Below are 19,838 nucleotides of genomic sequence, written 5' to 3' on the forward strand. Positions count from 1 at the left end.
GAACAAAATAGAATTGATCTTGGGTAATTAACTCTCTCAGCTGCACTTTTCCCATCTACAAAGTAGGGATAATAATAGCACCTATCTCATAGAATTGTAAGGATGAGATAGGCTCATGAAAGCAGAACATTTGGCACTGTGCCTGGCACATGGTAAGCACCCCAGCATGTTAGCCTCTGTTATTTTTTCCTAGATTCCAAGTTGCCAGAAAAAGGGCTTTTTCTGGCAAATCTCTGTTCCCTTCCCAGCTACCTACTCATTCAGGGATTCCTCTCAACACTGAGCTCCCTTCCCAGCAGCCTGACCCACCCCCACTCTATTCATCTCTGCTCTTCATCTCCAGATGAAGCAAAAATCTGGTAAATATTACACTTACAAGGTAACAGGTCTGGAATGCTTGGCATCCCAAGCAGAGTGCAGTTGCTTCTTGGCACCCGGACACATATACTCTGCAGCCTAGGGCCAAACTACATTTGGCTGCTTTGTGCAATTCAAATAAAGATATTAAAAATCTTCCAACTCTATAAACATTTGTACTATTTGCTAATCAAAGGGGTTAGCTAGGAAAAAAAAAGGGCCATCTAAAGAGAACTTTGCATGCTGATTACTCTTGCCAGTTTCAGACTGTAAGGAGCTTAGCACATGTGTGCACCATGTAAGTTTCTAACTTGGTGTGATAACACAGTGATTTATATATTTTAGGCCAGGTGGAATCTACTTCTAGAGTGGAATGTCCTTCCCCAAACATACAAACCTAGGCCATTTTCATTCCAGAGTTTGTGCCCTTAATCATCACACTGTACTGCTGCTTTAGCGACACATGATTGGTCACCGACTTGAGCTTCCAATGAATGCGAGTGAGTGCTGACGATGGCAGCGACTTTGATGGGTAAATGTCTCAGCTCTACTGCCTCACAGCTTGGGCAAATTACTTAATCTCTCTCTGCCTTGGTTTCCTCACATGTGAAACGAAGAGAGTAATAATATCTATTATTGCCAGGATCAAACGAATATGAATGTCTCTAAAAGTGTTTAGAAGAGTGCCTGCAGTATATGAAGCACCGCATCGGTATTATTATTGTTGTTATTGTTATTATTGACTAAATACCAACTGTGGATAAAAGGAACTAGACATAGGTACTTCTCAAAGGGTAACTGGTTCCTTAAGTAAGTAAAAGAAGTTAAATGCAATTGGACATTTTAAAACCTAGCTTCCTCCATTAACTAAAAGCATGCGAAAGAAAATGGTGAAATGAGATTGTATCACAGCCAGCTGACTTAAACTTTGGTCTACCCCGATTCAAAAATCAGGACTGACTGAACTTCTCTCAGGCATGAGAACAGAAAAAGAACACTGTTTTCCACTGGCTTCATCTTATCTTCCAGGTATTTAACCTCAGAACTTTTAAATAAAAACCTCCTGCCAAATGACAACCTTGAGAAAAAATATGAAAGCTAGATTTGAGCATTAGAGAGGAAGAAAGACAGGTGCAACATTTTCATCAAGTTAAAGAAAAGATGTTCCAGGCTCGCAGAAGTAAAAAGAAAAAAAAAGAAATAAAATTAAAAAATAAAGAAAAGGTACTGGCCGGGCACAGTGGCTCACGCCTGTAATCCCAGCACTTTGGGAGGCCGAAGCGGGCAGATCACGAGGTCAGGAGATCAAGGCCATCCTGGCGAACCACGGTGAAACCCCGTCTCTACTAAAAATACAAAAAAAATTAGCCGGGCGTGGTGGCGGGGCCTGTAGTCCCAGCTACTCGGGAGGCTGAGGCGGGAGAATGGCGTGAACCCGGGAGGCGGAGTTTTCAGTGAGCCAAGATCGCGCCACTGCACTTCAGCCTGGGCGACAGAGCCAGACTCCGTCTCAAAAAAAGAAAAAAAAAAAAGAAAAGGTACCATGTGTTCTTGGTCTGCTTTTATAATTAAAGGTACTAATGAGACCAGATTTCCCTTGTGGGTGGCAGAAGGTCATGTTTTAAGGACTGCTGTGATGACAACTAGAATCTGCTGGCAGACAGCTTTCTAGGCCGAACTGGCCTGAGAAGGTGCTGCTCAGGAGGGTAATAGCCACAGACCCAGCGAGGAAGCAATGTGAAGGCTGCTGCCCTTGCCACAACCTCTTCTTCCATTACCCGCCTTTCCTCTCCTTTCCTTGTCTGCCTTTCTCTATCCCTCTGGTGTGCACTCACATTGCATATTGTTTCCTCAGGTCCCTTCTGTATAAGAAAAAGAAAAAACAGGCTGGGTGTAGTGTAGCACCCCTGTGATCCCAGCGCTCTAGGAGGCTGAGGCGGAAGGATCCTTTGGGGCCAGGAGTTCCAGGCTGCAGTGAGCTATGGTCCCTGCACTCCAGACTGGGTGGCAGAGTGAGACTCTGTCTCAACAGCAAAACGAACAGACTGGGCACGGTGGCTCACATCTATAATCCCAGCACTTTGGGAGGCCGAGGGGGGAGGAACACTTGAGGTCAGGAGTTCGAGACTAGCCTGGCCAACATGGTGAAACCCCGTCTCTACTAAAAATACCAAAAAAATGGCCAGGTGGAGTAGCTCACGCCTGTAATCCCAACACTTTGGGAGGCCGAGGCAGGCGGATCACCTGAGGTCAGGACTTCAAAACCAGCCTGGCCAACATGGCGAAACCCCGTCTCTACTAAAAATACAAAAATTACCTGGGCGCAGTGGTGGGCGCCTGTAATCCCAGCTACTCGAGAGGCTGAAGCAGGAGAATCACATGAACCAGGGAGGCGGAGGCTGCAGTGAGCTGAAATCGCACCATTGCACTCCAGCCTGGGCGACAGAGCGAGACTCCATCTCAAATAAATAAATAAATAAATAAATAAATAAAAAATTAGCCAGGCATAGTGGCAGGTGCCTGTAATCCCAGCTACTCAAGAGATTAAGGCAGGATAATTGCTCGAACCCGGGAGGCGGCGGTTGCGGTGAGCCAAGATGGCGCCACTGCACTCCAGCCTGGGAAACAGAGCAAGGCTCTGTCTCAGAAACAAACAAACAAAAACACTATAACATATATAATGAATTAAAACGAAGGACGTGGTGGCAAATGGGAAGCCTCATCTCAGGATTCAATTTAAGGAAGACACAGGAAGATGGATGCTGGGGTTATATTAGTAAAAGAGAAGAAAAGATTTTTTTCTCAGTAAGGTCTTCTGGGACCTCAGACTGCATCCTTTGGAAGCATCTGTCCTGCTTCCGCATGAAACTGGGCAGAGTTTCTCCCCAGCCACAGCTACCCAGGGTATAGGCCACGACTGGACTTCCCAGGGGTCGGGGGTGGGGCAACGCGGCACAACATAGGGGCAGGCGACCAGCAGAAGAGTAGGATTCCTTTTTTTTGTGCTTGACGAAGCATAAGTATCTCCCAATGTAAAATATATTAGGGGGAGGAGGACTACATTGAATGAATCATAGTGCTGATTTGGGGGTGGAGCTGGTGGGGAGGGATGCCCTTGTGGTTAACCACATTTTACTGGGGTTTTTATTGATTGCAGTTGTATCGAAAGAGACATGACTCACACATACCATATTCAAAGCCACGTAAAGCACTGGGTTCTAATGGAATTTCAGTGTCTGAGAATGTCATGAACTATACTACAAAATGTGAAAAGTTATGCTATCAACATAGATATCTATCTATGTTTTGCTTCTGTCCTCTACCAGCTAAAGAGGAGGCTGATTTTTCTATTTCCCTTTCACTTTAAGGCTGTGGCTAAGCACTTAAGAAATACACATTGTTCTAGGCATGCTAGGGACTGCTTCTCCTAAAAGTTGGTTTCAGCTGGGCACAGTGGCTCACGCCTGTAATCCCAGCACTTCAGGAGGATCCCTTTAGCCCAGGAGTTTGAGACCTGCCCAGGCAACAAAGTGAGACCTCATCTCTATAAAAAAATTTTTTTTAAATTAGCCAGGTGTGGTGGCATCATTTGTAGTCCCAGCTAACCTCCTAGGCTGAGGTGGGAGAGTCACTTGAGCCCAGGAGCTCAAGGCTGAAGTGAGCTATAATTACACCACTGCACTCCAGCCTGGGCAACAGAGCAAGACCGTGTCTCAAAACAAACAAAGCTGGTTTCATTAACCAACCATCTTCCTATGTGTTTGGATTGAACTTTGCTTGTAAATGCCATTCAGCAGTTTTTTAATTTTTCTGCTTTGTGCAGGGTAGTGTGTACAAATGGGTCTCCACAAATAGGTTATAAGCTACTTGAGGGCAGATATAATATAGTAATAACAATAAAAAGAATAAGCATAACAGCAAAAGCAATGTTACTAGCTACTGGGAGCACATCAGCTGTCAGGTACACATCTGGATTCATCCCACTTAGGCGGGGGATAAGAAACTGAGGCTTAAAGAGGGAATTTGCCTGGTGCTATGGAACTAGAAACAGTAACGCCTCCACTTAAACCTAGGTTGTATGGTCCTAGTACTCTCTGAGCTGTTGGTGATGCCTCTTCCAAGAGGGACTCATCCCTACCTATCTCATTTTTTATTCATCTGCATAATTCAGGCACCAAATTCTTAAGGCAGTATATGCTTGGTGAATTATAACTGAATTAAATAGAATAAAACAAAATTTTGTAGGTCATTGTTTTCAGGAACCATCCAGGCAGAGCTTAAAGTGAAATGACAAGGAAGTGAGGCGGCTGATGTTCCGCCTAGTTGTAGAAATCATTACTAACACACATTGTCCTTTCATGCAAGGTCTGAGCTTCCAGCCCTTCTAACAAGATGAAGAATGTCATTCTGCCTTATTCACTTCTAACAATATTTTAAATTCTATTGTGTAAGAACACTTAACGGGAGATGGACGCACTTAACACATTTTTAAGTGTACAATCTATTATTGTTGACTGTGCGTACAACGTTGTGCAGCAGCTCTCTAGATCTTATTCATCTTGCTCAACTGAAACTTTATGCCCATTTATTAGTAACTCCTCATTTCCCCCTTGCCACAGCCCCTGGCAACCACCAATCCTCCCTTTGATTCTATACATTCAACGTATGAATATAAATTATAGATATCCCATAGTTTTTTCTTCAGCTTCTTAAGTTCAGGGGTACATGTGCAGGATGTGAAGGTTTGTTACATAGGTAAACGAGCGCCATGGTGGTTTGTTGCACAGATCATCCCATCACCTAGGCATTAAGGCCAGCATCCATTAGCTATTCCTCCTGATGCTCTCCCTCCTCCTCCGATATCCCATATTTTAAAATACTATCTCCAATAATATCTTCTTCTCACAGAAATTGGTACCACTTTTCTTCTTTTCTAGACTTTGAAAAAAAAGCACTCACTGTTCTCAGTGTATGCTGACATGAGATTTAAAGTATGGGCTAGAATTTCTAGTTTTTCTATGGTTTTCAGAATAAGAAAGCAAAAATGTTAAAGGCTTCAATGATCACCTTAAGATGATTGAATGAATGAATGAATGACAATTTACTCAGCCTCTACCATGTGAAAAACATTTTTCTGTGTTAGATAATTTCTTCTTTTGAAGAACCATTAAGAAATAATGTTGGTTTTTTTTTTTTTTTAATTAACTCTCATTTTAGGAAAAAAAAAAAGTTCAGAAAGGGTAACTGACTTTCTCGATATTACACAGTCAGGATTTTACCCAGGTCCCTTGTATGCAAAGTGTATATTTTCTTTTTACTCGATTGTAAGACTAATTGTCACGCTCAAGAGTCATTGTTGGCTCATGTGTGAGTCACTTTCTTGGCCTATCAACAGCAGGTTGGGATAAAAAAAAAAACCAAAGGTTGACATCTTCACAAAGTTTAAAGGAAGGGACCACCGTCTGTTACACAAAGCAAAAGAAACAGAGAGGCCCATTATATGAACTCGTCTGTCTAGACAGATGACTAAACAGGGGTCCCTCCAGGGTTAGACTTGAATTTCCTCCGTTCAGCCTGTTGGATATTTAGCAATAAAAAAAAATTTTTTTTTGAACTGTTTAAAGGCTGTAGCACTAATCCAACCCCTCCTACACTGCCCAGAGAGTAGTTTAAAAGTATTTCAGTGAAGCCTGCGTGTGTTAAAGTTTCAAGCAGAAATCAGATTGAGACAAAAAGAGCCCTAAAAATACTTGTGCTGTCTGGCTACAGACCCAAGAACACAAGCCTAAATGTCCCTTTATAACTCCAGTGACAGCAGTTTGAACTCACAGAGGGAGCAGGGTCTCATCCAGGTGTCCCTGTAGCAGGGGACATGAATGCATCCAAGTTGGGCTTCTCATCTTTCACATGGGCTGGCAAGCAACTTCTCTCCTGTTCCTTATGTGCCCTGGGGACAACAGAACTTTTTCTAACTTGTAATATGAAGAATGCTACTTAGAGTAAAGCAAAAGTCGGCTTCCTTTCATCAAGGCTTCCTATCATCAAGAGAGATATAAACAGAAGCTTGTGATGATAAGATTTTTTAAAAGCCTACTAATATTGCTATGTTTAGTGCACAGAGAACTGCTTCTGGTAGGCAATTAGGAGTTGGTTAGCAGACCACGGGGGCCCCGTGGAGAAACTGGGAGCATAGCAATTGACTAAAACCACTCTCGTTTCCCATCCTTAGCAATACGCAGGGTGCTATTTCTGTTATGGTACATATGTGCAAAAATTCATTCACTCTCTCATTTAATAAATATTTATTGGATGCCTCAACTGTAACATTCCTTCATAAGTATGGGGCCTATCAGGAACTGGCTATGGAATTTCCAGGATCCTGCCTATTGATAGGTGCTGGTACTAGTCTAATCTTTTAACAAGCATTAGAGAATTAACACAGTCCTTTAAGTAAGAAGTATGTACTCTGATTTACAAATCTGCCAACAACAAAAGCAACAACAAAACAGTTGTCCTATTCAGGGAACAAAATGAAAACACTGGAGTTCATATTGCCCACTCTAATTATTACCCAGCTTAGAAAAGAAAAGCTCACACTCATCCTCCATATAAATTCACATAAGAAGCTATTTTCATTCTTCTAATGGGGAACATGAAGAGCATGCATGAGCTAAGCTCAGAGGCCACTGCTTAATTCCAATACCAGTATGCAAGCCCTTGGGTTCTACTGCCTGCCTTGAACTTTCACAGGTTCTTAGGAAAAAAATACTGCATTTAAGAGAAAAAAAGAAACACATCCAGACATGTCTTTTTTTCCTTTTATCAGAAGAGAATGATGCCCTGACACATACAGATGCATATGGTTCTCACTCAGAGGATTCTCCTTTTTAGACTTCTCATTCTTTAATCCACATTTTCCTTATTTAAATGGAAATTTATCATCTTGGAGGAGTGATGAATAGGATGAGCTTTGGAGTCAGACAGCTGTGTGATCGTGAGGAAATTACACATGATGTTACTACACCTCAGTTTCCTTATTTGTAAAACTTAGAATAATAACAGTGTTTATATATATTGCTAATATGGAGATTAGCCCAGAGCCTAATATAACTATTCCATAACTGATGGTTAGTATTATTAACAATATGATTAGTAATATAATCATATTATAACTAATCATATTACTAATCATATTAGTCATATTATTATTACTAATCATATTGTTATAAAAGACAGGATCCACTGCCCCATCCATCAACATCATCACCCAAATAGATGTCTTTTCTTCATGCAGAAATACACTCAAAACATAACATGGATATCTAGACACAGCCACAGAGTTTTATTAAAAGCTTTGTAAGCCCCCAAAATACAGGTTCTCAACTCCAGTTGCACATTAGAATCTCCTGGGAAACTTTTTTTTGAGACGGAGTTTTGCTCTTATTGTCCAGGGTGGAGTGCAGTGGTGCGATCTCAGCTCACCACAACCTCCGCCTCCCAGGTTCAAGCAATTCTCCTACCTCAGCCTCCTGAGTAGGTGGTATTACAGACATATGCCACCACGCCTAGCTAATTTTTTGTATTTTTAGTAGAGATGGGGTTTGTCCATGGTGATCAAGCTGGTCTTGAACTCCCGACCTCAGGTGATCCGCCCACCTCAGTCTCCCAAAGTGCTGGGATTACAGGCGTGAGCCACTGTGCCCAGCCAGGAAACTTTTTAAAACTAAAGATGCCAAGTCCCACTCCAGACCAACGGAGTCAGAATTTCTGGAGGTGGACTCTGGCCTGAGTAATATAAGTAATATGTTAAGTGCTCCCCAGGTAATTCTGATACATAGTAAAGTTGAGAACCTCTGCACTACAGCTACCAAACAGAAACATCAGCCTTGACTGTCAAAGCTCCCAACAAAGAAGCTAAGTGCTTGGATATCCCATGTCCAAGTCCAAGTCTTTGCCATGGTACCAGGGCACCTAGTAGGTTAGCTATTCTTGGTGCTTCACCTGTTTCATTTCTGAAAAACAGTCTGCTCTCTTCCTAACAATAACACTAGAGTTAATGATCCTTGAAGTCCCAGTGGCCACAGTTCCACAGGGAGTTACCTTCCTGGTCTCCTGAGTATAGACAATGGACAAGGTAAGCAGCAGTCTTGGGAAAACAAGCAACACAGACCAGGAAAACAGAGAAGCAACCCCTGCTGCCACTGTGAACACATACGAAGTCAGCTCCACTTCAGAGCAAAGATACAATCCAGCTGAATATTAGTAAAATATGGTCTGACCATTTAGATTTCAGAGGGATCCAAAACCAATTTAGACTCCAGTCGGTCGACAAAGTTCACATTCAGCAAAACAGCTCCAGCAGTTGCATCATACACACAACAGGGCAATTCAGAAATACAGATGTCCAGCCATGTGCAAAACAATGCTTTCATTTTTTTCCTTCTCTTTCCCACCACTGACCCCGAGAGCAGGCTGGAAAAGCTCAGCATCTGTTGCTACTAAGAATAGGCTGTGGAGATAATTATTTATGAACTTGCAAGCCCTGAGCTACCTAGCACGCTCAGTGGCGGTCAGAGCAGATCACTGTCACTGTGTTGAGGGTTACACAGCAGATACCCCATGCCAGGCAGGGTTACTTTCCAGTTTGCTCACTGGAAACAACAGGTAGGAACATGACTCTAAACAATCAACCTGGTGAGTCATTCTCAAGAGACTAAGGTTCAAGTACAGATGGGGTTCTAGGGAACTACATGGTACACAGTGTTTAAGATGGCATGGAACTCGCACAAGAGAGATAAGAAACAGGAAAGCCATGCTCCTTCTGGCAAACAGCTAAACATCTACAGACCCTCATGGAAACTCACCTGAATTCTTATTGTGGACAATATCTATCAGACACTGCTAGACATATCAGGACCAGAGTGAGAATATAGGACCTAAGGCTAAAAGATATCACTGCATGCTTTGGAGGTAAGCCTGAGTTTCAGAGTCTGCCGGACATACATAAACGCCATATAATGTATCAGGACTTGCTTTAGAAACCTGGTACTGCCAATGGGGCCTTTTAAAATAGATAAACTCATCTTGATTGGAGGAGAATGGCATTAATGAAAATGGAGGGAAATAACATGCATGTCTTATAAAACCAACCAAATATGCAGTAAATATTCATATTTCAATAAAGTGCCCCATATTCCCACAGACACAGCAATAGTGTGGATCCAATCATGTCATATCCACAAAACAGAAAGTTTTTCTTTTCTGTTTTTAAATTTTTATTTATTGATTGATTGATTGAGACAGGGTCTCCCCTCTGTCGCCCAGGCTGGAGTGCAGTAATGTGATCTCGGCTCACTGCAACTTCCACCTCCTGGGATCAAGTGACCCTCCCACTTCAGCCTCCTGAATAGCTGGGACCACAGGCACACGCCACATTAGGCCCGGCTATTTTTTTGTATTTTTTGTAAAGATGGGGTTTCACCATGTTGCCCAGGCTTGTCTCAAACTCCTGGGCTCAAGTGATCCTCCCACTGGGCCTCCCAAAGAGCTGGGATTACAGGCATGAGCCACTGCGCCCAACCAGAAAGTTTTTTTAAAGTGGGCGAAACCTTTCCCTATTCCCCAACTCCTCCACCTACACTGTGGTAGACTGTATCATTTGTTCAAAATGCTGGCTGTCCCTCTCCCCTGGGCCCATCCCCACAGCCTTTCTCCCTTGTACCCAATTCCTACTCTATTGAAATCATGTGTGGCCATGTGACCTGCTTTGGCCAATGGAATGTGGGTAAAGACAACTGCCACATCTGCTGGTTCTGCCATGGGGTCAGCATGCCCAGGTTAGGGGCTGCTCACTAAGCCCTGGTCCTGGAATAAAGAGCTCATGGAACAGAGCCACAGCCATCCCACAAGGCCATCTATATGAACGTGCGAGAAACTTGTGCTGTTTATCGCTCACTGAGATTGAGAGAAAAGCTCTAGACACTGACCCTGAGCTTATAAAATAATGCCAAATTCCAGAGTCCCAGTATACCACATCATCACATGGATGTTTATATACAATAGGTCCATTATGTCTTCTGAATATATCAACTTTGAATAACAAATACTTGATGCAACCATATTGATCTATTCTCTGGTCTCAGTATTTCAAAGTTGTTCCCTTTTAAGAATACATCAATTTTTTCAAAGACCACACTAAGCATTTCTTGGTGTTTCATGACTCATTAAGACAGTAGTCATGCAAACTCACAGAGAAAGAAATTACTGAAGGGGCAAATCTCCTTCCAGAAAACATAAGCAGTTTTCTATTGCTGCTTGATGACTACCAAACTACAATCTCAAAGGCCATCTTTCAAGAGGTAAATATCATCTCCCCCAGTAAGGCTTCCTTCACCACTAGGCCAAGTTGCACAATTCTTTTTCTGGCCTCTCAGATGCTTTCCTTGTCATCAACCACAGGGTTGGCCTTTTGTTTCTGTTTGGTTGGTCTAGTCTGCCTGACTTCCTCACTAAGTGCAGGCTCCCTGAGGACAGGATCTATGCAGTTTTCTTACATCTATCACCTGGCACACAGTAGGCTCAATTGATGTTTCTTGTACAGATGGATGAAGAAATAAAATCAACATCCCAGTGTGAAGTCTTCCTGTTCAAAACTTAAGAATTAGAAAGCAAACTTCAGTCCAACAGAAATTCTTTTTGACTGATAAGAGACATAGTTTTACAAATTCTCTGGCTTATGACCTCATTTCAAAGTTTAGGCAAAAGCCCTTCTATTGCATGCACAGAGCACAGCTGGACAGATCCAAAGAAGGATCCTTCCAAGCTTGACTTTCTATTTCACACCAGAAAAGGTAGTTTGACATTCTCCTAGGCCAAAGTATGGTCAGCTATGGGTATAGTGCCACATGTCCCTGGCCATCATGTCAAAGAGGGCCATGACTAGGCTTCACCGCGAGTACGAACTCCAGTAGCTGCCATTCCACATGAGTGAGCACAAGATGGGAGACCCAAGGGGTTATTTTCACACACAGAAGGCTGCAGAACTGGCTCCTCCTCAGAAAGGAAGGGGGTGAGTTGCCAATAACTAAGGACCATTAACTAAAAACCATCAAACAGAAAAACATTTTCTAAATACAAAACCCACCGTAGCCTGCCTATCAAACTGTTTGCTAAAGGAAAAACTCAGCATAAGGCAGGTCTGTTTGAGATTCTTGCTATAGAAATGCAGTTGCCAAGTGCCATCCTGATGCATCACAAAGACCTCCTCACTGAATTTCCTGCCTCCACCTTGGCCATTCAACATAACATTCTTTTTTTTTTCTGAGACGGAGTCTTGCTTTGTTGCCCAGGCTGGAATGAAGTGGCGCGATCTCGGCTTACTGCAACCTCCACCTCCGGGGTTGAAGTGATTCTCCTGTCTCAGCCTCCTGAGTAGCTGGGACTACAGATGCATGCCACCATGCCCAGCTAATTTTTGTATTTTTAGTAGAGACAGGGTATCACCATGTTGGCCAGGATGGTCTCGATCTCTTGACCTCGTGATCCGCCCTCCTCGGCCTCCCAAAGTGCTGGGATTACAGGCATGAGCCACCGTGCCCGGCCCAACATACCATTCTTAACAGCCACACGGCCCTCTGGCTAAAACTACTCTTCTCTCCGTTTTTTTTTTTTTTTTTTTAATTTTAAATTTTATATAAATATTTTTTCTTTTGCTTTTTTTTTAATTTATTATTATTATACTTTAGGTTTTAGGGTACATGTGCACAATGTGCAGGTTAGTTACATATGTATACATGTGCCATGCTAGTGCACTGCACCCACTAACTCGTCATCTAGCATTAGGTATATCTCCCAATGCTATCCCTCCCCCCTCCCCCCACCCCACAACAGTCCCCAGAGTGTGATGTTTCCCCTTCCTGTGTCCACGTGTTCTCATTGTTCAATTCCCACCTATGAGTAAGAATATGCGGTGTTTGGTTTTTTGTTCTTGCGATAGTTTACTGAGAATGATGATTTCCAATTTCATCCATGTCCCTACAAACGACATGAACTCATCATTTTTTATGGCTGCATAGTATTCCATGGTGTATATGTGCCACATTTTCTTAATCCAGTCTATCTACTCTTCTCTCCGTTTTAGTCAGAGGAAAAGCCACAGACCTGATGATGGCCTACAAGGCCCCACATCACTTATCCCTCATTATCTCTCTAATCTCATCCCTAGGATACTTTTGACAATCCTTGAACATGTCACAACAGAACCAGCTATTCCCTCTGACAGAATGGAACAGACTAGAATGCCCTTCCCCAGGTAGTCCCAGATTACTGTCTAACTTCCTTCAAGTGTCTGCTTACACGCACTGCCTTCTTAACAAACTCATCCATGCCCAGCTTATATAAAATTACACCTCACTTCCTCATCCCCGTGACCAATCTCTACTTCCCGTGCAAAACATTTATCCAATTCTAAATTCTTATTTCATCTTTATTATTAATTATCTATCTTATGCCACCAGAATGTGAGCTCTCCAAGGGCAAGGATTTTTGCTATTCAATTCACTAGCAGCTAGACTGCTGCCTGATACAAGTAAATACTCAATAAATACAGCTGAATAGGCCAGGCACGGTGGCTTATGCCTGTAATCCCAGTATTTTGGGATGCCAAGGCGGGTGGATCACCTGAGTTCAGGAGTTCGAGACCAGTGGGGCCAACATGGTGAAACCCCGTCTGTACTAAAAATTAGCCAGGTATGGTGGTGTGTGCCTGTAATCCCAGCTACTCCGGAGGTTGAGGCAGAAGAATTGCTTGAACCCAGGTGGTGGAGGTTGCAGTGAGCTGAGATCACGCCACTGTACTCCAGCCTGGGCAACAAGAGTGAAACTCCGTCTCAAAATAAAATAAAATAAAATAAAATAAAATAAAATAAAATAAAATAAATAAAAAAAAAAAAACAGCTGAATGAACTAATATATAAGAATGTCCTCTCTTCAGCCAGGCGCGGTGGCTCATGCCTATGACTCCAGCACTTTGGGAGGCTGAGGCAGGCGGATCACGAGGTCAAGAGATCAAGACCATCCTGGCCAAGATGGTGAAACCCCGTCGCTACTAAAAACACAAAAATTAGCTGGGCATGGTGGCGTGCGCCTGTAGTCCCAGCTACTTGGGAGGCTGAGGCAGGAGAATTGCTTGAACCCGGGAGGCGGAGGTTGCAGTAAGCTGAGATGGACCACTGCCTTCTAGCCTGGTGACAGAGTGAGGAGCGAGACTCCGTCTCAAAAAGAAGAAGAAGAAAAAAAAATGAATGTCCTCTCTTCACCTTTCTCTTCCAAAGGTCTCTACATGCATTTGACATTTGTCTTAAAATTATATCTATATTTGTAGTTAATGTACAGCTCTTTTAACTGAAGACTTATGCGGAAGTAAAATGAATACTATCAAGTCATTCTTCTCACACTTCAATAGCCATGAGGGCTATTTAGTGATGTAGACCACATACAAGAACTGGGTATTTCTGTAAATAGTTCAATAGCCAAAAAATCTACAGTAGTTATAGAATATACATACTGTACAGTTGTCTTCAAAGTATTAGGTGTTTCAAAAACATCAGAATACCAGGGGGCACAGGGTTGCACAAAGAAAATACCAAGTAATTTATCATTAACTTTGCTTCTTAATAGGTTGGTCAGATTCTTGCCTGCTCTAATGCCTCTGGTTGAACAAAACACTATTTGGAAAGAGAAACCTGCAGTTACCCAAAGCTGAGTTTGGCTGAGATAGTAAAGTTTACATTCCATTGTTTGCTAGGTCCTTACCCCATGGAATGTCTCAGAACAGGATTCAGGCCACCAAGAGGTCAGCAGAGCTTTGGCCAAACGCTACCTCAGGGAATTACACATTACCTTATACATGATATGTGTCACTTATGCATTAAACACTAGCTTTGAAAGTCCCTTCCCCACTCCACAGTTGCCCAGTTGAAGGCATTTGAGTGCAGAAATATATAACTTCCAAACTAGGCATCTAACACCCACCCATGTGATTAATTTACTTCCTTGCACACTTATTGTTCTCCTCTGTGATGAACAGTGAGCAGAGGGTATGTGTGGTACTCTTAATAACAAGTAATATTATTAATAACTACCTCAATATTTGCCTGCATTTGGGAAAATGGAAAGCACGTGGCAAAAACTCCACAGGGGCTGTAGGTTCAGGGTCACACTTGAAGGACCAGCTGATCAAACAGAGACTCCACTGGATCTGAATCCATCCATGTGGTATGACTGAGTAAACAGATGTGCATAATCAGAGCATCCTTTGACTTGAGCAGCTGCAAACTTTAGTGAGGTCAGAAGCACCTGCAGTGCCTGTTTAAAATGTGTAGAGTCCTCAGCTCCACCCACCCCAGTGATTCTGACTTGGCAGCTCTGAAATGGGGCCAAGAAATCTGATGGATGTCCCAGGAGACAGAAATGCATATCACACTTTGAGAAACACCACCTCGGGTCAGGCGCAGTGGCTCATGTCTTATAATCCCTGCACTTCAGAAGGCTGAGGCAGGAGGATTGTGTGAGGTCAGAAGTTTGAGCCCAGCCTGGGCAATACAGCAAGACCCCATCTCTAAAAAAAATTTTTTTTTTTAATTAGCCAGTGTGGTGGTGCACACTTGTAGTCCTAGCTACTCAGGAGGCTGGGGTGGGAGGATTGCTTGAGCCCAGGAGTTAGAGGTTATAGTGAGCTATGATCATGCTACCACACTCCAGCCTGGACAACAGAGAGACCTTGTCTCTGTCTCTAAAAAAAGAGAGAGAGAGAAATACCACCTTTAAATCTTAACCAAGTTACTTAAAAGCCTCTTATTCAGTAAATACTCTTTTTAAAAAATTATATTTGCCTTCATGACTATTAATCCATTCCTTCATAGAGAGACTTATCTCTACGGCTTACACACTGGATTCTTATGTCTTAATAGGAAAATCTTTAGGCAAGCTAACCACATCTTAACCAATATTATTAGGGATAATAAGCTTGAAAAGAGAAAAATGATTTCGCAGTCACATGGCTGTGAGGAGCACGGACTATTTTCTCCTCTAGGGTATTTAATTTAAAGCTGATGCAGCATCAGAGCTGCCAGTCCAACTGTCAGTGTCAGAACACGTCGTTATCAACAACACCCAGGTTAGAGAGTGAGAAAAGCAAGAGGTGCCACAGGCCTCACGCTCCCTTCAGCCTCTCCCAACATCTCCTTGGAATGGAGAGGCGGTTCACGCAAGGTGACAGGGATGGCCCTGGAGCTGCTTGGCACAGGCCAACTTCACTTAACGAGTGTTCAGAATCACACTCAGCATGGAGAAATTCACCCTGACCCTGGATGCCTGCCCCCTGGCATACGCTCACTTACATTTTTACTCAATTACTATTTCTAAGAACAGAGACAAAAAAAAATGCAGAGCCCCACTGCTCAGCAGCCTTGCAGGGAAGGTCTGAAAGGGGTCTGCAGGGTTTTTCCAGAGCCTGCGAGCTAGGCAAGGTGGAGGAGCCTCCCACTGTATGGGAATCTATGTGGAGCTTGTGCCCCATGTCCCCTTCCACACCCTCAGACACTCCTGATTTTCCCTGACTCGCTGAGGAGCAGGGTGGGTTTCCAATGTTTTTTCACCAAAGGAAGAGAGAAGCTCGCAGCAATTAAGTGACCGAAAATAACCCCAAGTGAGGAGTGTCTGAGAAGAAAAACCGCCCAAAGAACCAGGGTAGGCCTCTCACTTTGTTTACTATGGGAGGAAAAGATGAAAAGGAAATTAATCCCAAGTAGTAGGCAAGAAAGTTACAAAATTAACAGGACAGTATTCCAAAGGAAAAGCCAAAAAAGGGGGGAAAAGTTTGGGGTCTCTGTGGTATGGTGGCATCTGGGCCAGACCTGAATTCAGATTTTGGCTCTGTCACTAGCCAGCTCTGTGACCAAGGACAAGGTGTTTACCTCTCCAAACCACAATTTCCTAAAAAATGGGGATCGTCATTCTGGCCCTCCCTGACCAACCAATGTGGGGAAAATTAGGATGATGTGTCTTAAGTACCAGGGACATAGGGGGTATTCAACAAATGTTTTCTTTCTCTCATTCCCTCCCGTTTTCCTTTCCAAATAGCCAGTTAGCTAGGCGGAAAAAATCAGATGTTTAACTCCTTGGTTTAGCTAGTGAAATAAAATTAGAATTTAGAGTATAAAAACAAAACGTAATGACTCACAAACGGGAGCTTTAAAGGCATGATTAAACTTTTCACTCTTTTTATTCACATTGCAGCTTCTAGCCACTTTGAGGCTTTCTGTACTAAAATCAATGTATATTCTCAACAGAATGAGTTCTTTTTGAGGAAACCCCAGCTTAGGCCACTGTAAATAAACTATACTGATTTCTAAGCAACAATGTGTAGGCATGATACATTGCAGAATAGGGTATCCAGTGACCTAGGCTTTTCCTAGGATAATAAAAACATTTCTTTTGTCTTTAGCCGGGACCTCCACCCACACTTAGAATCAACATAATCCAAACCTTCTCAGGGCCTCAAAAATATGCAGTGAACCAATGCCAGGATTGCAAGTCTGTTTCCTTTTTTCCTGAGCATGGTTCAGGGATAACTTCAGCCACTGAATTCCTTGAGCATCGGGATCACCCAAGCTCTATTCTTTGTTGTGGACTCATCGTCCAGCATATAGTAAGCATTCAATAAATGGCTGAATTAATCAGTGTTCCCAATAAGAAAGGGGTGAGGACTTCTGGCTTTTGTACCCCTCAGCCTAATACCTGGTGCTGGCTCTGAGGAGCTTGCACCTGCTCCAAGGGTCAGGGCTAAGTGGTTTGAGCAAGTGGCAGGCTCACAGGTCCAGTTAGCTGAGGGCCTGACCCACGACGATCCATTTCCTTATGCAAACCAGACATGTCAATACAAAGGTCACAAATAATCAGCAGCATAATTCCCCGACAGGTCTCCTCTAGAGCAGGGGCGTCCAATCTTTCAGCTTCCCTGGGCCTCACTGGAAAAACAAGAATTGTCTTGGGCCACACATAAAATAGACTAACACTAACGATAGTTGATAAGCTTTAAAAAAATTGCAAAAAAAAAATCTCATAATTTTTAAGAAAGTTTACAAATTTGTATTGGGCCGCATTCAAGGCCATCCTGGGCTGCATGCAGGCTGAGGGTTGGACAAGCTTGCTCTAGAACCTTAAAGGAGAGAAAATCTCCTTTCACTTTGGTTCAGGACAAGAAACATTAATTGAGCAACTACTATGTGTCAAGAACAAGAACATAGATACAAATAAGATATAAAAAGGAACATTCCCTTGACATTCAGGCCATGCTGTCCAACCCTCCAGAGAGTGGCCTCCATGGGGATCAGGAAAGGGGATGTCAAATCATTCTGTGACCCCTAGAACACATATCTCATCCCCACAAGTCATTCTTTTACATGCTGCAATATAGTCATTGTATTACTTCAAAGTTATTCATCAGTTTTTCTCATGTAAACTCTTACTAAAAAAAATTCTAGGCACCTTTGTGATCGCTCAGCTACAAGGCTGCATTTCAGAATCTCAGCTTGCCTCTGGCAAGTTCCCCACAGGAGACAAACACTAAAGATGGATTTGATATAACTATGTCAAATGAGGAATAAAGCAGACAAGTGTACTCACCAAGGTACCCACAGAGCACCTGGGACTGTCTGGAGCACAAGCTGCCCACTGAGCCAGAGGGTGTTGTAACAACTGGGCAGACAGCTAGGAGTTTTAAAAAGCACAGTCATTAGCTATTTTACTGAAGAGATGCCTGGCACAGAACTATACAAAGATTCAAAGTAGAAGAGGGACTCATTGAATGTTCTTATCATTTCCCCAGAAATAAGGTCCCTGCTACCTGGGGCCAGGGGATTAGACACTGAGGATCTAAGGAGGATTCCAAATTCTAGTCCCAGATCTTCTGGCATCCCTTAACCAGGAGTCAGGCTCCTGAATTCAGTTTTCCCTTTAGCATGTTCTAATGTTAAAATAACAGTGTACAATTTACATACTGAAACGGTAAAATAAACACCTTGACTTTTATTAAAGATGAATAAGAAAGGCTTTGACCTCCTTTGACAAAAGACAGCCTACCGATTAAGAATAAAACTTTGGTTTTCATTTGGCTGGCCTAGATTTCAGTGTTCTTAAAACCACCTGTCATCATTTCTAACCCGCATATGAAAACTCCTTCTTGAATGAGTCAAAAATACAAGTGAATATTGGTTTGGGGCTACTTACCTACAGTTTAAAAAGCTAGAGCTCTCTGAAATGGACTAAACGCATCTTCCACGATAGTTATTACATCTGGAAAATTTGAACTTCACTTTCTTTAAAGTAATAGCAACCCAATTTGTATTTTGCCCACCATATTCTTAGAAAAGAAAGCACACCCCCTCCCCCACAAAATACCTCAAAACCTCAAATTGAAGAGGAAATATTGCTGAGTGTTCAAAAGCTTTTCTATTGGTGGTAGGGTCAATAAAAATACAGAATTTTTGCAGAAGAAGATGTGAATTCAAACCCCTGTTCTGTCACTGATTTCCTGTGAATCCATGGAGAAGTCTGTAAGATGAGGCAGACATAACCCGACCTCTGAGGGTTTTTATAAAATTGAAATGAGATGATATATTTAAAACAGACTGGCAGATAAAAGGTGGTCAAGGAATATGAGCAGTTGTCTAACTTGTGTGACACAAGAAGCCCTGACTGCCTATCAGGGCCTGGCATGAATATCATTCTTTCCCGGCTCCTTACACACATTGAGAGTCCATGCACCTTCCACGTTTATAGGCACATCTTCTAAAAGTAACACTGCCACTATTCAGACCTGACTTGAAAACTTCTTTCAACACAAGACAAAGGCTTTGTGGACTCTTCTCTTGATTTATTTTTTATTTCTTATTTTTGCCATATGTGTGCCTCTTATTACCCAATTTTTAAATGGATAACAAAGACTTTTTCCATACTCTGGAACTTACCATGTCCAATATTCAGCCCACTATCAAGATTCCAGTGGCAGATTTTTCACAAATGTGTGGATTACACCTTCTAGGCAGAACACTCTTTAACTGAGATATGGGGCTCTGACTGGCCAGTGTGGCATGGAAGACGAAGACCCAACAGCGGGGATTCTATAAGCACATACTGCTATCATGTTGCCACCATATGCTGCTTCCAGCTGACATCTGCTCACATATGTTCCCACCAATAAGAAACCATGCTGTTTATTTTTAGAGGCTTCTCCACAGTCTTACAGGAAGAAAATTCCCTCAAATAACCAGTCAGCAAAGACAGGAAACTACACTGGATATAAACTGTTTGTCACAAGATTAACAAGTCAAACAAAGTTTTCTCATTCGTATCTGACCTTTAAAAAGAGATGCTGAAAGTTATCTTAAATAAAAATCTCAAAGAATACAACCAGAGAAAGG

The 19,838-nt window shown here is 42.6% G+C and overlaps 1 protein-coding gene across 4 annotated transcripts in view; it reads right to left on the reverse strand.

Annotated features, from left to right (window-relative positions):
• The window catches only part of TGFB2 (transforming growth factor beta 2), a 99,912-nt gene that overhangs the window by 63,486 nt on the left and 16,588 nt on the right, over positions 1–19,838 (reverse strand). For 2 of the 4 annotated variants that reach the window (XR_008509866.2, XM_002809444.6), the window contains exon 2: positions 18,043–18,126. The exons of the other annotated variants lie outside the window; for them this stretch is intronic. Coding sequence is in view for 1 of the 2 variants with exons in the window: in XM_002809444.6 (XP_002809490.1) it covers positions 18,043–18,126 (84 nt within the window). In the remaining variant the exon portion in view is untranslated. The remainder of the gene's footprint in view (positions 1–18,042; positions 18,127–19,838) is intronic. 4 annotated transcript variants of the gene reach the window in all.

The sequence above is a fragment of the Pongo abelii genome, chromosome 1 (genome assembly GCF_028885655.2).
Source record: "Pongo abelii isolate AG06213 chromosome 1, NHGRI_mPonAbe1-v2.0_pri, whole genome shotgun sequence".
NCBI lineage: Eukaryota > Metazoa > Chordata > Mammalia > Primates > Hominidae > Pongo > Pongo abelii.